The sequence below is a fragment of the Talpa occidentalis genome, unplaced genomic scaffold (assembly GCF_014898055.3).
Source record: "Talpa occidentalis isolate TD23 unplaced genomic scaffold, MPIMG_talOcc4v2.1 talOcc4.10, whole genome shotgun sequence".
NCBI classification, from domain to species: domain Eukaryota; kingdom Metazoa; phylum Chordata; class Mammalia; order Eulipotyphla; family Talpidae; genus Talpa; species Talpa occidentalis.
The window spans coordinates 84,913,169-84,931,447 of NW_023600993.1; the positions used below are offsets into that span (position 1 = coordinate 84,913,169).

The 18,279-nt window shown below is 41.6% G+C and overlaps 1 protein-coding gene across 5 annotated transcripts in view; it reads right to left on the minus strand.

Annotated features, from left to right (window-relative positions):
- Nucleotides 1-18,279, minus strand: part of CNBD2 (cyclic nucleotide binding domain containing 2) — a 60,267-nt gene that overhangs the window by 11,455 nt on the left and 30,533 nt on the right. For all 5 annotated transcript variants that reach the window (XM_054696804.1, XM_037495895.2, XM_037495902.2 and 2 more), the window contains 3 exons: nucleotides 16,807-16,921; nucleotides 6,328-6,505; nucleotides 4,074-4,194 (listed from right to left, as the gene is read on the minus strand). In XM_054696804.1, coding sequence (XP_054552779.1) covers nucleotides 4,074-4,194; nucleotides 6,328-6,505; nucleotides 16,807-16,921 — 414 coding nt within the window. The remainder of the gene's footprint in view (nucleotides 1-4,073; nucleotides 4,195-6,327; nucleotides 6,506-16,806; nucleotides 16,922-18,279) is intronic.

Below are 18,279 nucleotides of genomic sequence, written 5' to 3' on the forward strand. Positions count from 1 at the left end.
GGGTCAGAAGACAACCCTCCCCAGGCATATTGAGGGCCATTGCCACTTGCCAGACAGTGCTCATGCCCACCCACCTCCAGTCTCCCTCCCACAAAACTCCCACAAAGCTCAACACAAAGCTCCAGCTCCCACAAAGATCAACTTATAGCCAAATTCGTTTCGTCCACACATCTCCCTCCACTGGATGATTTTAATACGCTTCATTTTTCAGACAAGTTTAGACTTACAGAAAAATTGAGAAAATAATAGAGTTCCCATATATCCCAAGCCCACTTTTCCTGTTACTAATATCTTACATTCACATGATATATCTTTGCTACAATTAATGAACCAATATTGATATACTGTTATTAACAATATTATTATGCTGCTGTCAGTTCAACACATGATATTCTCTGTTTTTGCCCAATAGCCTTTTTCTATTTCACAATCCTAGCCAGGACACAGAACTTTAAAAAAAAAAAAAAAGATTTATATATTTATGCATACAAGAGCTAGGGTGCAGGCTAGAGGTGTGGGGGGTGAGAGGATTCACCAGAGACAGAGTGGGGAGCAGAATAGACGGATCTATTGAAATATACTGCTGAGGGTGTTATAGGACAGGGAGAGGGGCAGCCCAAACCCCGCAAACCTGCCTATTCTAAATGGGTTCTGCCATCTGCTGCATCAACACAAAACATATGACACTTTAATGGGAAGGATCTTTAATAAAAACTAGGAAACAATACAGGTGAGGCAAAGAGTCTAGTTTCTAAATGAAGCACCCAAAGTTACCCGTCCCCTCGTGGGTAAAACTCCATCCATATGGGGTCGGCCCAGAGCAAGGCCCCAAAGCCTGCCACAAGTCTAAAGCATCTTCCAGTGGGGACCCACAGAAAAGGGTCACAAACAACCGGACAAGCCCGGAAGGAAAAGAGCAAAATCAACATCCAGATAAAAGCTGCCATTGTCATCTCCCCACGGGTCTCATCCACATCTGTGTCACCCAGTCCACGACCAAAAGACAAGCGCAGTTTCTTCACATGTCTCTAGGCTCCATGCGCCTCCTCCAGGTCTCCTGGCTCCATCCTGCTTCCTTCCTCAGTCTCTTCTTCAGCTTCAACTCTTGCTGCTCAGCTCCACCCTCCCTTGGGTGGGGCAGGGAACCTCCCCCTTTCCTGGGGACCACCCTGTTGCAAGGGGAGCAGCAGGCAAGACAGGAGAGGTCTGGTGCGCCATGTGGATTAGCTCCCTGGCGCCATGTGGATTAGCTCCCTGGCGGGGGATTGAACTTATGCTACAGTGTCTGGAGATAGCTTGATAGCGCTGAGACTTAACCCCTGAGCCACCAGGAAGGCTCAGGACATAGTACTTTTATTGGCATGTATCTTTAGCTCCTCTTGACTGTGGTAGTTTCTCAGACTTACTTCATTTATGGTGAACTTGACATTTTTGAAGAGTAACGGGTCAGGTATTTTGTAGGATGCCCCTCTATTAGAATTTGTTTGATTTTCATCTCACAATTAGAATGGTATTATAGGTTATTAGGGAGATCACAGAGGTAAAGAGACATTTTCACTACATCATATCAAGAGTAATACCATCAACATGATGTATTACTGTCAATGGTGGCTTTGATCACCTGGCTGAGATGATATTTCTGAGATTTCTCTACTATAAAGTTACCCTCCTCCATCCCCATACTATCTATCCTCTCTAAAAGGAAATCACTATGTGGAGCCCAAACCTAAGGTGCAGGAGTCACACATCCTCTCCTTTAAGGCAGAGTATTTACATAAATTATTTGGAATTCTTCTGTGTAGGACATTTGTCTCTTATCCCCAACTTATCAATTTATTCATTAATTATTATATCAGCAGGGCCTCCCTGGTGGCGCAGGCGGTTGAGCACAGCGCTGTGAAACTGTCAGCAGCCTTTGCACCATTGGTTCCATCCCGGCCGGTCAGCGAGGGTCCCACATGGCACGGCAGATCTCTCCTGTCTCGCCCGCTGCTCCCCTCAGCAGTATATTTTGTCAGTCTGCCTGTACTGTTGCCCACTCTGTCTCTGGTGAATCCTCTCACCCTCCCGTGAATCTGGCCTATACCCCGGTTCTTGTGTAAGTAAATAAATAAAAACCTTTAAAAAAAAATTATTATATCAGTAATGTACTCACGGGTGTTTGTTTTCTACTTTGGGTTATAATCTAATACTGTTAGGGGGAAAAGGCAGTCCCAAAGCTAATTCCATACAGGCTTTGTGGACTCCACCCCCACCCCAGTGTTAGGGGGAAAAGGCTGCCCCAAAGCAAATTCCATACAGGCTTTGTGGACTCCACCCCCACCCCAGGTCAAAGCCAAAGACACTGGGAACTCCAAATCCCATCACCACCAAAGGGAAGGTGGCTGGGACCTGAGGGTGGGGTTAAGCAGCCAGGTGGATACAAAAGGCAGACACGTGGGCTTTGGGGGCTCTCTCCATTTTGGGGCCCTCGGCCAGCTCGCGGCGTCCGTCTAGCTCTGAGAGTGACTTTGGGGTTTCCAGGTCGTCGGATCGGGTAGGACGCATTAAAGACTTTATTTCCCTATTTTCTCCCTGAGTTGTACATTTTCCTTATTTCTTTTTCTCTTGTAAATAAACCTTTTATTAACCCTTTTGCGTGTGTCTGTAGTAGAGTATTCATAAGTCCCTTTAAAGCGCGCGGGTGAGGACCCACAGCCAGGAACCCGTTTAATATCGGGGTTGCTCTATAACAATACTATCAGATTTTGTTACTCAAATTATTTCTCTTTGGTCATTAAGAGCTCTTTCAGTTGGCCTGTGTCTCTTTTTGGTATGCCTGTCCCCATCAATGTAGAGTTTTCCCCCAACACTTCCTTACTTCATGGCACTACAAAATTTCCCAGGCTCATTTTATGTATTTCCTGCCCTAGTCCTAAAATAAATCATTTTCCAAGAAGTCTTTATTCCTTTTATTGAAAAATTGATATTGGAAACCAAGATCTAGGTGCTAGGTATACTTACTGCTACTGGGATGTCATTTCTCTTAGATCCTGTCAACTCTCAGAGCAAAAGATATGGGTTTATATATAGGTCTATCACTATTTCTAAATGTGACCCTCTATGTGCATGTGTGTGTGTGTGTGAGTGTGTACCTAAACACAAGTTCATATTAAAGTCTCCAACTTTAATCCATTATCACATCATTCTAGACTCCTCCCCTCCTGCTTATCTGTAAAGTTCCACTCCTACCACTTGCCATTCATTTAATACTAAAGGGATCCATTTCTATATAGTTGTATAGCAAGCAGTGTCAGAATTGTTAATTCAGACCTTGCTGTCATCCTTTACTAACTTCAGAGTTGGTGTTTTTTTAAAATTCTCTAGAATTATCAACATAGGTAATTATGTAATCTTCAAAGACTGCCTTGCTTCCCAATCTATATACATTTTATTTCTTTTTCTTGTCTTAATGCTTTAGGCTAGCACTTCTAGTTCAATGTTGAATAGGGGTGGTGTGTGGGTACATCCTTACCTTGCTCCTGGATTATTTTAAAGCAAGTCCCAGATGTCATCTCATTTCATCTATAAATATTTTTATATGTAGCTACCAAAAATAATGACTCTTAAAAAACATAAACACAATACTATTATCGTATCTTCTAAAAAACTGACAATAGGGGCCTCCTCGATGGCACAGCGGTTGAGCGCTGGGTTGCAAAGCTGCCCCCAGCCTCTGCAGCGCCAGTTCGATCCCGGCTGCTCCCCGGCCTCTGGAGGAGAGTCCCACACGGCGCACAGACCTCTCCTGCCCCCACTGCTCCCCTCAGCAGTGTACTTCGGTCCTTCTGCCTGCTCTGCTCCCCGCTCTGGCTCTGGTGAATTCTCTCACCCTCCCGCGCTTCTGACTATACCCAGTGCTTGTATAAATAAAAATAAATATATCTTTAAAAAAAAAAAAAACAAAAACTGACAATATTCCTTAAATTCATCAAATATAGAGCAGGATGATTTTGTCTTTATTCTCATTACTTAACACACCTAGTCCATCACATTATACACTATATTGTGAACAGAGCTCAGTGCACACTTACCATGCTTTCTCCCTGCTCTACTGTGTGGATCTTCATGTAGGCCCCCACTACAGCAGCCTTGGGGATACAGCCATATTTGGTATTAATCATGGGAAATTTGATTGGTTGAAGATGCCTGGATCTGAAATTTGACAGTTTATTAAAGAGAATTCATCTGAAAGAATCATGAGCCCCTAGATTATCAGTCTCGTCTCTACTGTATATTGAGATTGCCTTTCCCTGGAGAATTCACATCTGTCTCAGAAAGTGAGAAAACTTAAAATTAAGTCCTGGGAAAAAGTGACTGTGTCAGGAACTGGAGAAGTTTAATAGTAGGAGACCAAGGAAAGGAAGAGAGAATAGCCCTTTAAACACCTTAAGTAGAAGCATGAGCCATTGGTCTATTTCAGGCCTTCTGGGTGAGAAGGAATTTCTAACAATAGAGCTGTCCAAAATGAAACAGACAGTTTTGACAAAGAGTGAGCTCTGTGCCCTTCAGGACAGAATAGAAGCTGGGAATTTTCTTCTTGATAGGAAGACAGAGAAGAGATGGGTTAGTTAGTTAGTTAGTTAGTTAGTTAGTTAGTTAGTTAGTTAGTTAGTTTAAAGAGACAAGTTTGCCCTATAGACTACGTACGTTGTTTATGGTGGAGTTGATTTTACACCAGCAACCCTGTTGTGATTTTTGGTCTAGGACTACGGAGAGGAAAGATACAGGCTAAGCTATCAGGACTAGAGGCAGGGAGAAGATGATTTATCGGCTGAGAATAGAACTGGACTCATAAACACATACACAAAAGAGGTTTCCATTTTCATCCTGCAGGATGTGACCTGGGTGCACATGCCTAGCATGGCTTTTGTTTTTCACTTCTGGGTTCAACCTGTCTCTGGTCCCTTACTGATTTACAGCAGAGAAACAGGGATGTTTCACTTTCAAAAGAACTTGGATTGGGAATATCCATAAGGGCAAAAACAGCTCAGCAGTCAAGGGGTGCTCACTAGAGAGGCCTGGAAATGTTAATGGGCAAAGGATTCAAGTGAAGTAGCAGTTGGGGGCAACATGGAGATTGTGGCACTGATACTATAATTAGTATCATTGTGATATTTTAATTTTACATTTAATGCAAAGAAGTGGTGTGTCATGCTGCAGGCTGGTGCCCATTCAGTGTTCTTTCCTGCCCCTCAGCCTCTCTGGGAAGGGCGTAAGTGCAGCTCTCTCTTTTTTTTTTTTTTAAGTTTTTATTTTTATTTTTTATTTATACAATAGCTGGGGTACAGGCCAGAGGCATGGGAGGGTGATAGGATTCACCAGAGACAGTGGGGAGAAGAACAGGCAGACAGACCAAAAGCACTGCTGAGGGGCACGACAGGAGAGGTCTGCCACCCATATGGGAATCTCCATAGCCAGCCAGGAATCAAACCCATGCTGCAGGGGTTGAGGACAGCTTCACAGCACTGCACTCATCCCACTGAGCCACCAGGGAGGCCCGTAAGTGCAGCCCTTGTGATGCCACCACCTCACTTCTGTCATGACAGTTGTATCAGATAAGACTGAGTGCTAGCAAGCTGCTTGGGTTTGAATCCTGGTTCTGCCAGTTCCTTCCTGTGTGACCCTGAATACTAACTTATAATCTCTCTCTGTAACTTGGCTTTCTCCCCCTGAAAAATGGGAGTGATAATAGTTGTACTTAGCTTGCGGTGCTATTGTAAGGATTAAATTAATAATCAAGGATCATGTGCAGAGGTAGCATTCCATAAATGTAAACTACAGTTGCCATTATCTCATTTAATTGCTGACTCACAGTCACCCCAATATTTAGACACTATCATTTACAGACAAGGAAACTAAGGCTTAGAGGGGCTATATACCTTGTCCATAGAAGGAGAACTAAAATAAGCGGCAAAGTCAAGATTTAAACCTGCGTTTAATGGACTCAAAATTCAGGCTGTTACCTACTACCTTGCTGAAATGGGTAGAATTTTCTGAAGGGATTTAGCGTCAAAAAGGCCCAGTGACACACAGACAGAGCATCAGAGTTAGAAAATCTCTTCTATTCCTTCTTCCTCAGCAGCTGCCCACCTGCATGGCCCTGTTACAGGCAGAGAATGCAGGGACCTCTCAAGCCAGCCTTTCACAGACACCCCAGTCTTTGGTGTTGTCTACATCTGCCCCCTGTTGCCCCTTCCCTGACATCCATGACATTCTGCTCTATAAGCTATGCCCTCTTTTTCAATCAGAATCTGGACCCTTCTATCTGCCATAAGCTTAGCTTACTTGATCTTTGGGCCAAAGGCCCTTGGGAGATTATTTTTTATGGCTTTACTGTCCATATTGAAATCAGTCCCTTCTTTCTCCCAGGATTTCTTGAGATGCAGAAGTTTCAGAGTACTAAAGTCCTGCTGAGGATAGGATTTGATCTTGAAGTCCTTGAATCTCTCTATAGAAGAAGGTTCTGTTAGAGAAAGCACAGGAAAATGCATTAATGGGTCTGTGCATATGTAAGGGTTAGAGTGGTGGTGGTGTTAGGAGGCATATCACAGTCACCTGCTGTCTAGTCTGGTACTTGGGGAAATTCAGAATGGAAAGAAGAGGGCCTCCCTGGTGGTCCAAGGGGTTAACATCACCCTATGAAGCAATCCGCAGCCTCTGCAGCACAAGTTTGATCCCCGGCAAGCCAGGGAGCAACCCATATGGCGCAGCAGACCTCTCCTGTCTTGCCTGCTGCTCCCCTCAGCAGTGTATTTCAGTCAGTCTGCCTGTTCTGCTCCCCACTCTGTCTCCGGTGAGTCCTCTCGCCCCCCACATCTCTGGCCTGTACCCAGCTCTTGTATGCATAAATAAATAAATCTTTAAAAAAAATGGAAAGAAGAAAAAAGCAAAGAAGGGAAGGGAGGGGAGGGGAGGGGAGGAGAGAGGAGACGAAACCACCATGACTTCCATGTATGCCAGGCCCTGATCTTGAGACTTTATCCCTATTACATCCTGACAAGTATCACTCGCCTCATTTAAGAGATGAAATGAGCAGCAGAGAGTTTAAGTCACACAAAAAAGGGCTGATACTTGGATTTGAACTAAGGTCAATCTAATTCAAAGCTCATGTCTTTCCATTAAAAGGTCATATTTTTTTCTGGGCTTTCAAACTAGAATGGGGGCAGGGGCAGCAAGAAAAGAAAATTGAGTGACCAGACATAGACCTCTGGAAGACTCACTGGAGCCCTCACAGAACTATTGTAAGAATTACAGATAAAGTATGTGCTGTGCCTGGGGCTTCCCTGGTGGCACAAGGAGTTAAGACACAGCATTATGAAGTTATCGGCAGCCACTGCAGGACGAGTTCGATCCCTGGCCAGGAAGGTGACCCACATGGAGCAGCAGACCTCTCCTGACTTGCCCACTGCTCCCCTCAGCAGTGTATTTCAGTCAGTCTGCCTGTTCTGTTCCCCACACTGTCTCTGGTGAATCCTCTCACTCCCTGCACCTCTGGCCTGTACCCCAGTACTTGTATGCATAAATAAATAAATCTTTTATAAAAAAAGAAAAGTATGTGTTGTGCCTAGAAGATCTTCTATGGGAGTTTTTATTTTCAAGATCTCCAAGAGAATACTACTCAGAAATAAAAAAGAGCGAACCAATTACTCAAAAACACTATACTGAGTGAAAGGACGAAAAGGCAAAAGTATACATACTATATCATTCCATTTCTTATGAAAGACAAGTGAATTCTATAGTGACAGAAAACAATAGGTGATTGCCTACAGCCAAGGGAGCCAAGGGTGAAATTAAATTGAATGGGAAGGGGCATAGGGGAAATTAGAAATGGTAAAATATTCTATAACTTGATTGAGGTAAGTTTCAACAGATAGAAGTTCATTAAAATTCTTTGAACTGTACAGTTCTCCCCCACAAACAATCTCTATATCCCCTTATCCTTTCTTCCTTCCCTCTCCCTCTTAACCCCAGACCCCTCACAGTGTTTAATGCCTACTAGCTTTTATATTTTACTTTGTATAATCATCTATTATGTAAATGTCAAGTATTTGTGTTTGTCATTCTGACTTGCTTTAGTCAAATTCCCTCCTTTTGCTGTGAATGGCTACATTTCATCTTTCCTTATAACTGAAGATGTTCCACACTGTGCATACACCACATCTTCTTGATCCAATTGTCTATTGATGGATATTTAAGCTGTTTTTGTGTCCTAGCTATTGTAAACAGTGCTACATGAAATACACATCTTAAATGTGTGCACTTTATTGTATGAAAATTAAAGTGTTGTTTTTAAAATAGATCTCTGGTATTAGAAGCAGCTATTAAAATTAACAGTAATAGAGGGCACCTGCACGCTTATGTTCATAGCAGTACTATTTACCATAGCTAAGCTATGGAAACAAACCAAATGCCCAAAAATAGATGACTGGATCAAGAAGATGTGGTACATATACACGATGAAGTTATCAGCAATTATACTCAGCAACCAAAAAAGATAAACACATGCAGTTTGCAGCAACATGGATGGAGCTAGAAGGGATCATGCTCAGTGAAATAAGTCAGAAAGAAAAAGAAAAATACTGGATGGTCTCACTCACAGTAGGAATTTAGAAAACTTAAATAAGAAACCAGGAAAAAGACTAATCAATACAAAGTAAAAATCAAAATCAACAAGCAACTATAAAATCAAAATCAACAAGCAAACCAGAGACACACTACGGAGGGGGGAGGGGGAAGGGAAGGGCAGGGAGAGGAAGGACTAGAGTCAAAATAAGGGTGGGGTGCCCAAAACCAGTAGAAGAAAAGAAATAATAAAAAGCAAAGCAGAAATAAATGAAATTGAAACTAAAAAAAAAATCCAAAAGATCAATGAAACCAAGAGCTGCTTCTTCGAAAAAATAAATAAAATAGACAAACCCCTAGCCAGGCTCACAAAGGAAAAATGGGAGAAAGCACAAATAAACAGGATCACAAATGAAGAGGAGAAATCACAACGAACACAGTAGAAATCAAAAGAATAATCAGTAACTACTATGAACAGTTATATGGAAACAAGTTCAACAATCTAGAGGAGATGGACAAATTCCTACAACTCTACAATCACCCAAAGCTAGATAAAGAAGAAATAGAACACCTAAGCAGACTAATTACAAGCAGCAAAATTGAAATGGTAATCAAAAACCTTCCCAAAAACAAAAGCCCAGGACCTGATGGATTTACAAATGAATTCTACCAAATGTTCAGAAACGAATTAGTGCCTATCCTTCACAAACTCTTCCAAAAAATTGAGAAGCAAGGGATAATACCAAACACGTTCTATGAAGCCAACATTACGCTAATACCAAAACCAAACAAGGACAACACAAAAAAAGAAAACTATAGGCCAATCTTGCTAATGAACACTAATGCAAAAATCCTCAATAAAATTTTAGCTATCAGAATCCAAAAATGTATCCATAAGATAATTCACCATGACCAAGTAGGATTCATTCCAGGGACACAAAGATGGTTCAACATCCGAAAAATCAATCAACATTATCCAACACATCAACAAAAAGAAATATAAGAACCATATGATAATATCAATAGATGCTGAGAAAGCTTTCGACAAAGTACAACATCCATTCATGATAAAAGCCCTTGAAATTCTTGGGATACAAGGAACATACCTCAACATCATAAAGGCCATATACGACAAGCCAACAGCCAGTATCATTCTCATTGGTGAAAAGCTGAAAGCATTTCCATTAAGATCTGGAACAAGACAAGGATGTCCATTCTCACCACTGCTTTTCAATGTAATACTGGAAGTCCTAGCCAAAGCAATAAGACAAGAGAAAGACATACAAGGAATCCAAATAGGAAAAGAAGTCAAACTATCATTATTTGCAGATGATATGATAATATACATAGAGAACCCCCAAAATTCCACAGAAAAACTAATTCAACTCATCAATCAGTTCAGTAAAGTGGCAGGATACAAAATCAACATGCAAAAGTCAGTAGCCTTCCTCTACACAAACAATAAATCTGAAGAAGAAGAAATCAAAAAAACCATCCCTTTTATTATCAAAACAAAAAAAATCAAATACTTGGGAATAAATCTAACAAAAGAGGTAAAGGACCTATACAAAGAAAACTATAAAATACTGTTAAAAGAAATAGAAGAAGACACAAAGAAATGGAAAGACATCCCCTGCTCATGGATTGGAAAAATAAACATTATTAAAATGGCCATCCTACCAAAAGCAATATACAGATTCAATGCTATTCCAATAAAAATTTCAATGTCATTCTTCAAAGAAATAGAACAATTATTGATGAAATTCATATGGAATCACCAAAAACCCCGAATAGCCAAAGTTCTCCTGAAAAAAAAGGGAATGGAGGCATCACACTCCCAGACTTCAAACTATACTACAAAGCCATAATCATCAAAACTGCATGGTATTGGAACAAGAACAGACACACAGACCAATGGAATCGAATAGAAAATCCAGAAATAAACCCACAGATTTATGGTCAACTAATCTTTGACAAAGGAGCAAAGAATATGCATTGGAGCAAAGAAAGTTTGTTCAATAAATGGTGCTGGGAAAACTGGGTCGCTACATGCAAAAGAATGAAGCTTGACTACTACCTAACACCATGCACAAAAACCAACTCAAAATGGATTAAGGAATGGGCCTCCCCGGTGGCGCAGCGGTTGAGCGCTGGGTTGCGAAGCTGCCCGCGGCCTCTGCGGCGCCGGTTCGATCCCCGGCTGCTCCCCGGCCACCAGAGGAGGGTCCCACATGGCGCGCAGACCTCTCCTGCCGCCCGCTGCTCCCCTCAGCAGTGTACTTCGGTCCTTCTGCCTGCTCTGCACCCCGCTCTGGCTCTGGTGAATTCTCTCACCCTCCCGTGCTTCTGACTGTACCCAGTGCATGTATAAACAAAACAAACAAACAAATAAAGAAAGAAAGAAATAAAACATGCCTCTATTAAAAAAAAAAAAATCTTTAAAAAAAAAAAAAAATGGATTAAGGAACTAGACATAAGACCTGAAACCATAAAATACATAGAAGGAAATATAGGTGAAACACTACATGATATGCACATCAAAGACATCTTTACAGACACATCACCCAAAGCAGTGATAGTGAAGGCAAAGATCAACATCTGGGACTGTTAGGGGGAAAGGATGTCCTGCGCTAATCCCATACAGGCTTTGTGGACCCCACCCCCACTCCAGACCAAAGCCATCAGGACATTGGGAAAGAAAAATCCCGTCACCACCAAAGGGAAGGTGGCTGGGACCTGAGGGTGGAGTTAAGCAGCCAGGGTTGGTATAAAAACCAGACACGTGGGCTTGGGGGCTCACTCTGTCGCTCACCTCCTGGCTTCACATTCCTGGCTTGCAGCCAGCTCTCAGAGTGCCATTTTGGGATTCCTGATCAGCGGATCGGGTAGGACACATTTAAAACTTTGTCTCCCACTTTTCTCCCTGAGCTATACATTTCCTCATGTCCCCTTTCCTTGTAAATAAACCTTTTATTAACCTTTCGTGTGTGCCTGCAGTAGAGCATTGATAAGTCCTTTTATGTGGGTGGGTGAGGACCCACAGTCAGGCACCCCGTTTTGTATCGGGGTTGCCCTATAACAGGACTACATCAAATTAAAGAGCTTCTGCACAGCAAAAGAGACAATAACAAAAACAAAGAGAAACCCCACCAACTGGGGGAATATTTTTGCACACAACACTAATGATAAAGGACTGATGACAAAAATCTACAAAGAGCTGATGAGACTCAACAAAAACAAAGAAAATAATCCAGTCAAAAAATGGGCAGAAGAGCTAAAAAAAAACTTCTCTGAAGAGGAAATGCAAATGGCCAACAGGCATATGAAAAATGTTCAACATCACTTATAATCAGGGAAATGCAAATCAAAACTACGATGAGATACCATCTTACACCAGTGAGAATGGCACATATTAAAAAAACTAGTAACAGGGGCCTCCCCGGTGGCACAGCGGTTGAGTGCTGGGTTGCGAAGCTGCCCACAGCCTCTGCTGCGCTGGTTCGATCCCCGGATGCTCCCCGGCCACCAGAGGAGGGTCCCGCATGGCAGGGAGACATCTCCTGCTGGCCGCTGCTCCCCTCAGCAGTGTGCTTCGGTCCTTCTGCCTGCTCTGCTCCCAGCTCTGGCTCTGGTGAGTTCTCTCACTCTCCCGCGCTTCTGACTGTACCCAGTGCTTATGTAAATAAATAAACAAATAAATCTTAAAAAAAAAAAAGAAAAAGAAAATATCAAAATCAACAAACAACTATGAACCAGAGACACTCTATGGGGGTTGGGGGACAGGGAAAGGAGGGATTGGGGTCAAAATAAGGGGATTGTAATTGTATGGGGAATATAATAAAATAAAATAAGGGTGGGGTGCAATTGTATGGGGAATATAACCATAATGAAAATGCATACATTGTGCAAAGATGAAAAATGATGTAAGAATTACATAAAATAAAATATTAAAAAATTAAAAAATAAAAAGCTATTGTACCTCCAAAAAATTAACAGTAATAGAAATAAATATTTCTATTTATTAATAGAAATAAATTCAAACTGTACAAGGAGTAGGTCTGGATTAACAGAGCACATATAAAATGCCCTGAATACAACATTTTAGAGGTCATTTGGCAATATCTATCAAAATTTAAAATGCATGGTCATTACACACTGGAGCAATTATTTGATTCAGTAATTCTAAGAATTTATCCAATATATTTTTTGCACAAGTATGTAAAGATAAACACACTGAGAAATTTACCACAGTAGGATAATAGTGAAAAATTGTAAATAATCTAAAATATCTACAAAAGGTAATTGCTTTAAAAACAATTATGGTAGATCCATACAATCAAATAAAACTCAGCTTTTAAGAAACAAAGATCCAAAAAACAAGAAAAAATTAATTAAAATAAATTTAAAAAATCAATCAATAAAAAATAAGCATACATCTGGACTTCTGCTTCTAGCCACATGGAGTAATAGGGACTAAATTTACTGTCCCACCTGAAACTACTAAAACACTGGACTAAATTTGTGAAGAAAATGGTTTTCAAGCCATTTGGGCATCAGGCCACAAAGACCAATCATCCCTGCAAGATAAAAAACAAATAAGTTGAGCCCTTCTATTGCCCCAGTTTACTACCTAGAGATTTTCTGGGCCATGGTGCGGGGAGAGGAAACCCAGGTAGAAGCACAGCAATCTCCCTGAATTGATGGGAAGGAACTGAGAGTCTGAGGAAGAAGGGCATCTAGAATTCACAAAGCAGAGTACTATAGAGGAGAGAGCTACACAGAGAACTTTGAAGATCCTTCAAGGGCCTCTGCAGTCTCAACTGAATATTGAGCAGCACATTTATGTTAGGAAACCCCAGTCGTGGGCAGACTTTAAGATGGCCCAGTGTGCCCTATGCCTACACAATTTTACACATTGTGTAAAATCTTTCCATTAAGTTGAACTGGATTTCAGCAAATAGAATGTAGCAGAAGTGATGGGATATCACTTTTGAGATTAGGTTATAAAGAGAGTGACTTCTGTTTTGGGCACATTGTGTTCTCACTCCTGTGAAAGAAAGCTGCCATGTCATGAACAGGACTTATTAAGACACCCATAAGGATAAGCTTGCAAATGGCCATGCCAGTAAGTTGGAAGTTGTTCCCTTCTGGGTAAGCCTTCAGATGAGACCCACAACCCTCGCAGACAGCTACAATCTCAGGTGAACTTTAGCCAGAGGCACCCAGTTAAGTCATGGGCAAATTTCTGACCCACAGAAACTGAGAGATAAAAGTGCATACTGTTGCAAGCTTTAAGATAACTTATTACACAATAATAGACACTAACATACTACCCAAGGCTGAGGAAAGAACCATCCAAAATGATTAGAGGGTTAAGCCATCAGGGCTCACACAGGATCAGCAATAGTTTCTGTTCCCAACAGCTAAAATAAAAACCTGCACAAATCACAGGCACTATTGACTGCAGAAAACTCACATTGGTCTTGCCTCATGAATGGGGCAAAATTTTTATCTCTAGATTAAACACTTCTCTGATCCTCCCTAACAAAACCTTAAACGCCAGGCTTCAAGAGATCAAAATACTTTCAAGTAACTTAACTGTATCCCAGAACAATCTCAGGAAAATGCTAACCAAAGTCACCCCAAAGTAAGTGGGATGTCTAGCTCAAGCTCTCTTTTTTCCACTCCTCTCCTCTGCCTCCCTGTGTTGAATGCTCAGTTCTAATCTCAGGAGGGCTGGTTCCATCAGTAAAGCAATCTTTGTGGGAAGAAGCCTTGATTAATGCACAACTAATAATCTCAAAGGATTGGGAAGGGGTTAGTACTCAGTACGAGGTAAGACATAAAGATGCCTGGGTCACCATGAATGTCTGTCAAGGGTTTGAGCTCTTGACCCAAGTAGATGAGACCAAATATCTCTGGGAGGTAGAAGGGCAAGAGAAAGGAAATGCCACAATAATTGTAAACGGAAAAATTACTGCCCTGGAATCAGAAAGCCTGGTTATCATACTGGCCAGTTCTAGAGACCAGAAAGATGATGCCTGTGTCCAACCACATGAAATGAAGAGTGAGGAAGGTTGGAGACATTTATGAAGAGAGTTGGACCTGGGTTAGAATCCCAACTCTGAAGTCCTCCACTGCTTTATTATTACTATGTCCCTTAGACAAGTGATTCACTTCTCTGAACCTCAGTCTCCTCATCTGAAAAATGGAGATACAATCATACTTGCTTGAAGAGCTGTTGTGAGGATTATATAAGTATAAACAGCCACACTCAACACAGCATAACCAAAATCCCATCAACAATAACTGTTATTCATACTTATTACCTGCTTATTACATACTTATTACCATACTTATTTTCCCTGACTTCGACTTACGATTTTTCGCCTTTACTATGGTACAAAGTGACACATTCAATAGAATCTGAACATTAAATTCTGGGTTTTGATCTTTATCTGGGCAAGTGCTGTGTGTATGGATACTCTCTTATCACGCTGGCATGACAGCAAGCACAGCTCCCAGTCACCTATGCCATCACGGTAAACAACTGACACTTCAGACCATTTTTAACTTTTACTACAGTTTCAACAAATTATATGAGCGGTTCAACACTTTTTTACTTTTATTTTTAATTTACTTTTATTTTTTTAAAAAGATTATCTATCTATCTATCTATCTATCTATCTATCTATCTAGATATTTATTTATACAAGCACTGGGTACAGTCAGAAGCACGGGAGGGTAACAGAACTCACCAGAGCCAGAGCGGGAAGCAGAGCAGGCAGAAGGACCAAAGTACACTGCCGAGGGGAGCAGCGGGCGGCAGGAGGGCGTCTGCGCGCCATGTGGGACCCTGCTCCACAGGCTGGGGAGCAGCCGGGGATCGAACCGGCGCTGCAGAGGCTGCCGGCAGCTTGGCAACCCAGCGCTCAACCGCTGCGCCACCGGGGAGGCCCTCAACACTTTTTTGTAAGACAGGCTTGTGTTAGATGATTTTGTCCAACTATAGGCTATTATCAGTGTTCTAAGTACATTTAAGATAGGCTAGGATAAGTAAGTTAGGTATATTAAATGCATTTTCAAGTCCTGATATTTTCAACTCACAATAGGTTTATCAGAACATAACTCCAAGACTTTGATTATGATTTCAATGGGGTTAACGATCACAGAAGAGAAATACAGAGTACTTTGATGGGATATCATGGGGAATGGAAGATCCAATCTGAGAAATCTCATCCTCTCCGAAGGAGGAAGAGATGTTTAGTCTAACATCTAAATAAAGAAGAGAGCTGGACAAAAACAAACAAAAAAGGACAGGGGTTTGGGAGCAAGCCTGTGTGAAAGCCTGAGGCAAGGAGTATATGGCTACCAGGGGGACTGAAGCAGCAGAGAGGAAAGGCTGAAATGGAGGCTGCAGAGGCGGGCAGGAGCCTGCCCTGGCAGGGTGGGCTGGTTAGAAGAAGGGTTGGTAGAAGAAGGGATAAAACCAGACATCCTATTGCAACAGGGTGGTCCCCAGGAAAGGGGGAGGTTCCCTGCCCCACCCAAGGGAGGGTGGAGCTGAGCAGGAAGAGGAGAAGCTGCAGAAGAGACTGAGGAAGGAAGGAAGCAGGATGGAGCCAGGAGACCTGGAGAAGGCACATGGAGCCTAGAGACACGTGAAGAAACTGCGCTTGTCTTTTGGTCGTGGACTGGGTGACACAGATGTCGGTGAGACCCGTGGGGAGGTGACAATGGCAGCTTTTATCTTGATGTTGATTTTGCTCTTTTCCTTTCGGGCTTGTCCGGTTGTTTGTGACCCTTTTCTGTGGGTCCCCACTGGAAGATGCTTTAGACTTGTGGCAGGCTTTGGAGCTTTGCTCTGGGCCAATCCCATTTGGATGGACTTTTACCCACGAGGGGACGGGTAACTTTGGATGCTTGATTTAGAAACTAGATTATTTGCCTTACCTGTATTGTTTCCTAGTTTTATTAAAGTTCCTTCCCATTAAAGTCTCATATGTGTTGATGCGGCGGATGGCAGAACCCATTTAGAATAGGCAGGTTTGCGGGGTTTGGGCTGCCCCTCTCTCTGTCCTATAACACTATGGGCCTTTCTATCTCTAGATTTCTAAGATTCTATGGGCTAGGAACTGGAAACAGAATGATACCAGGATCCTCCTGTTGTGCCACAGCTGCTACCAGATGTGGATGTCTTACCAATATGGTAGGTCTTTAGAGGTTTGTCATCTATCAGCTGCAGATGCTGCCAGATCCACTTACAGTAGGAAGAGGAGGCTGACAGGTCTATCAGCCTCAGGACTTCACAGCTGCCCTGGAGGCATCAAGAGACATAAACAGAAGGGTTAACTCCTAAGGTTTCAGGAAGGTCAGGCTTTGAAGATACACTCTTGGAATTGCTTCTTATCCAATGTTTTTTATTTGCGTAATGCAAGTTTGATTACAGGTTCTCTCTTTGTCTTTTTTTTTTTTTTTTGGTGAAAATACAGTGTACTCATCATAAAAAATTCAAATAGCTAAAGAGGCATAAGAACTAAATATAATGTGGGCACTGGGAAAACAATCACCTTTGAGGGTGTTTTTAGGACAATTAGTGAAATTGATCATGGACTGTAGAGCATATATTATTTCTTTTATTTTTTTAAGATTTATTTATCCATACAAGAACCGGGATACAGGCCAGATATATGGGAGAGTGAGAGGACTCAACAGGGACAGAGCAGGGAACAGAACAAGCAGACTGACAAAATACACTGCTGAGGGGAGCAGTGGGCTAGACAGGAGAGGTCTGCCTTGCCATATGGGCATCTCCGTGGACGGCGGGATCCAATCAGCACAGCAGAGGCTGTGGACAGCTTCACAGTGCTGCGCTCAACCGCCTGTGCCACCAGGGAGGCCCGAGCATATATTATTTCAATGCTAAATTTCCAGATTTTGATTATTATTCTGAGATTAATTATTCTGACCTTTGAAAATAATCACTTAAGTGTATAGGCGTAAATAAATAAGATAAATGAAACAACTCTCAAATGATTCAGGCAGGGAAAAATATATATATAAAGAGCAATTCTAACAATATTAACAATTGATGACTGGTTAAGGTTATACAATAGGAGTTCTTTGTACTGTTTTTCAACTTTTCTATAAATTTAAAATCATTTCAAAACTAAATTTAAAAATTATTCAAACCAAACAGAAGAACATAGGGAAGTTAAAACTATATCAATCCTAACACCCAAAAATAACAAGCAGTTTTTCTATGGAAATGAAATAAAAAGAAATAACAAGAAGAAAGTTTTTGGTGATTTTATGTCAAGCATTTTTCTATAAACGTACAAGATGTATATATAATTTTTCATAAATGTTTTATGTAAAACAGACTCATAACCTTTTTGAAAACTCAATGATCAAGGAATCTTGATTCTATATTATTGTTTTTTAATGATTAGATATTATTCTATGTCATAATTTACATAAAATTAACAAATTTTGATTGAGCAAAAACAGTCAGATGCAAAGAGCACATGCATTACTGCATGATTCCATTTACATAAAGTTCAAGCACAGGAAAAAGTAATCTGTGGTGACAGAACCAGAAGAGAGGTTACCTTCAAGGAGGAATTTTGTCTGGGATAGGGTATGAGGGAGCCTTCTGAGTGCTAGAAATGGTCT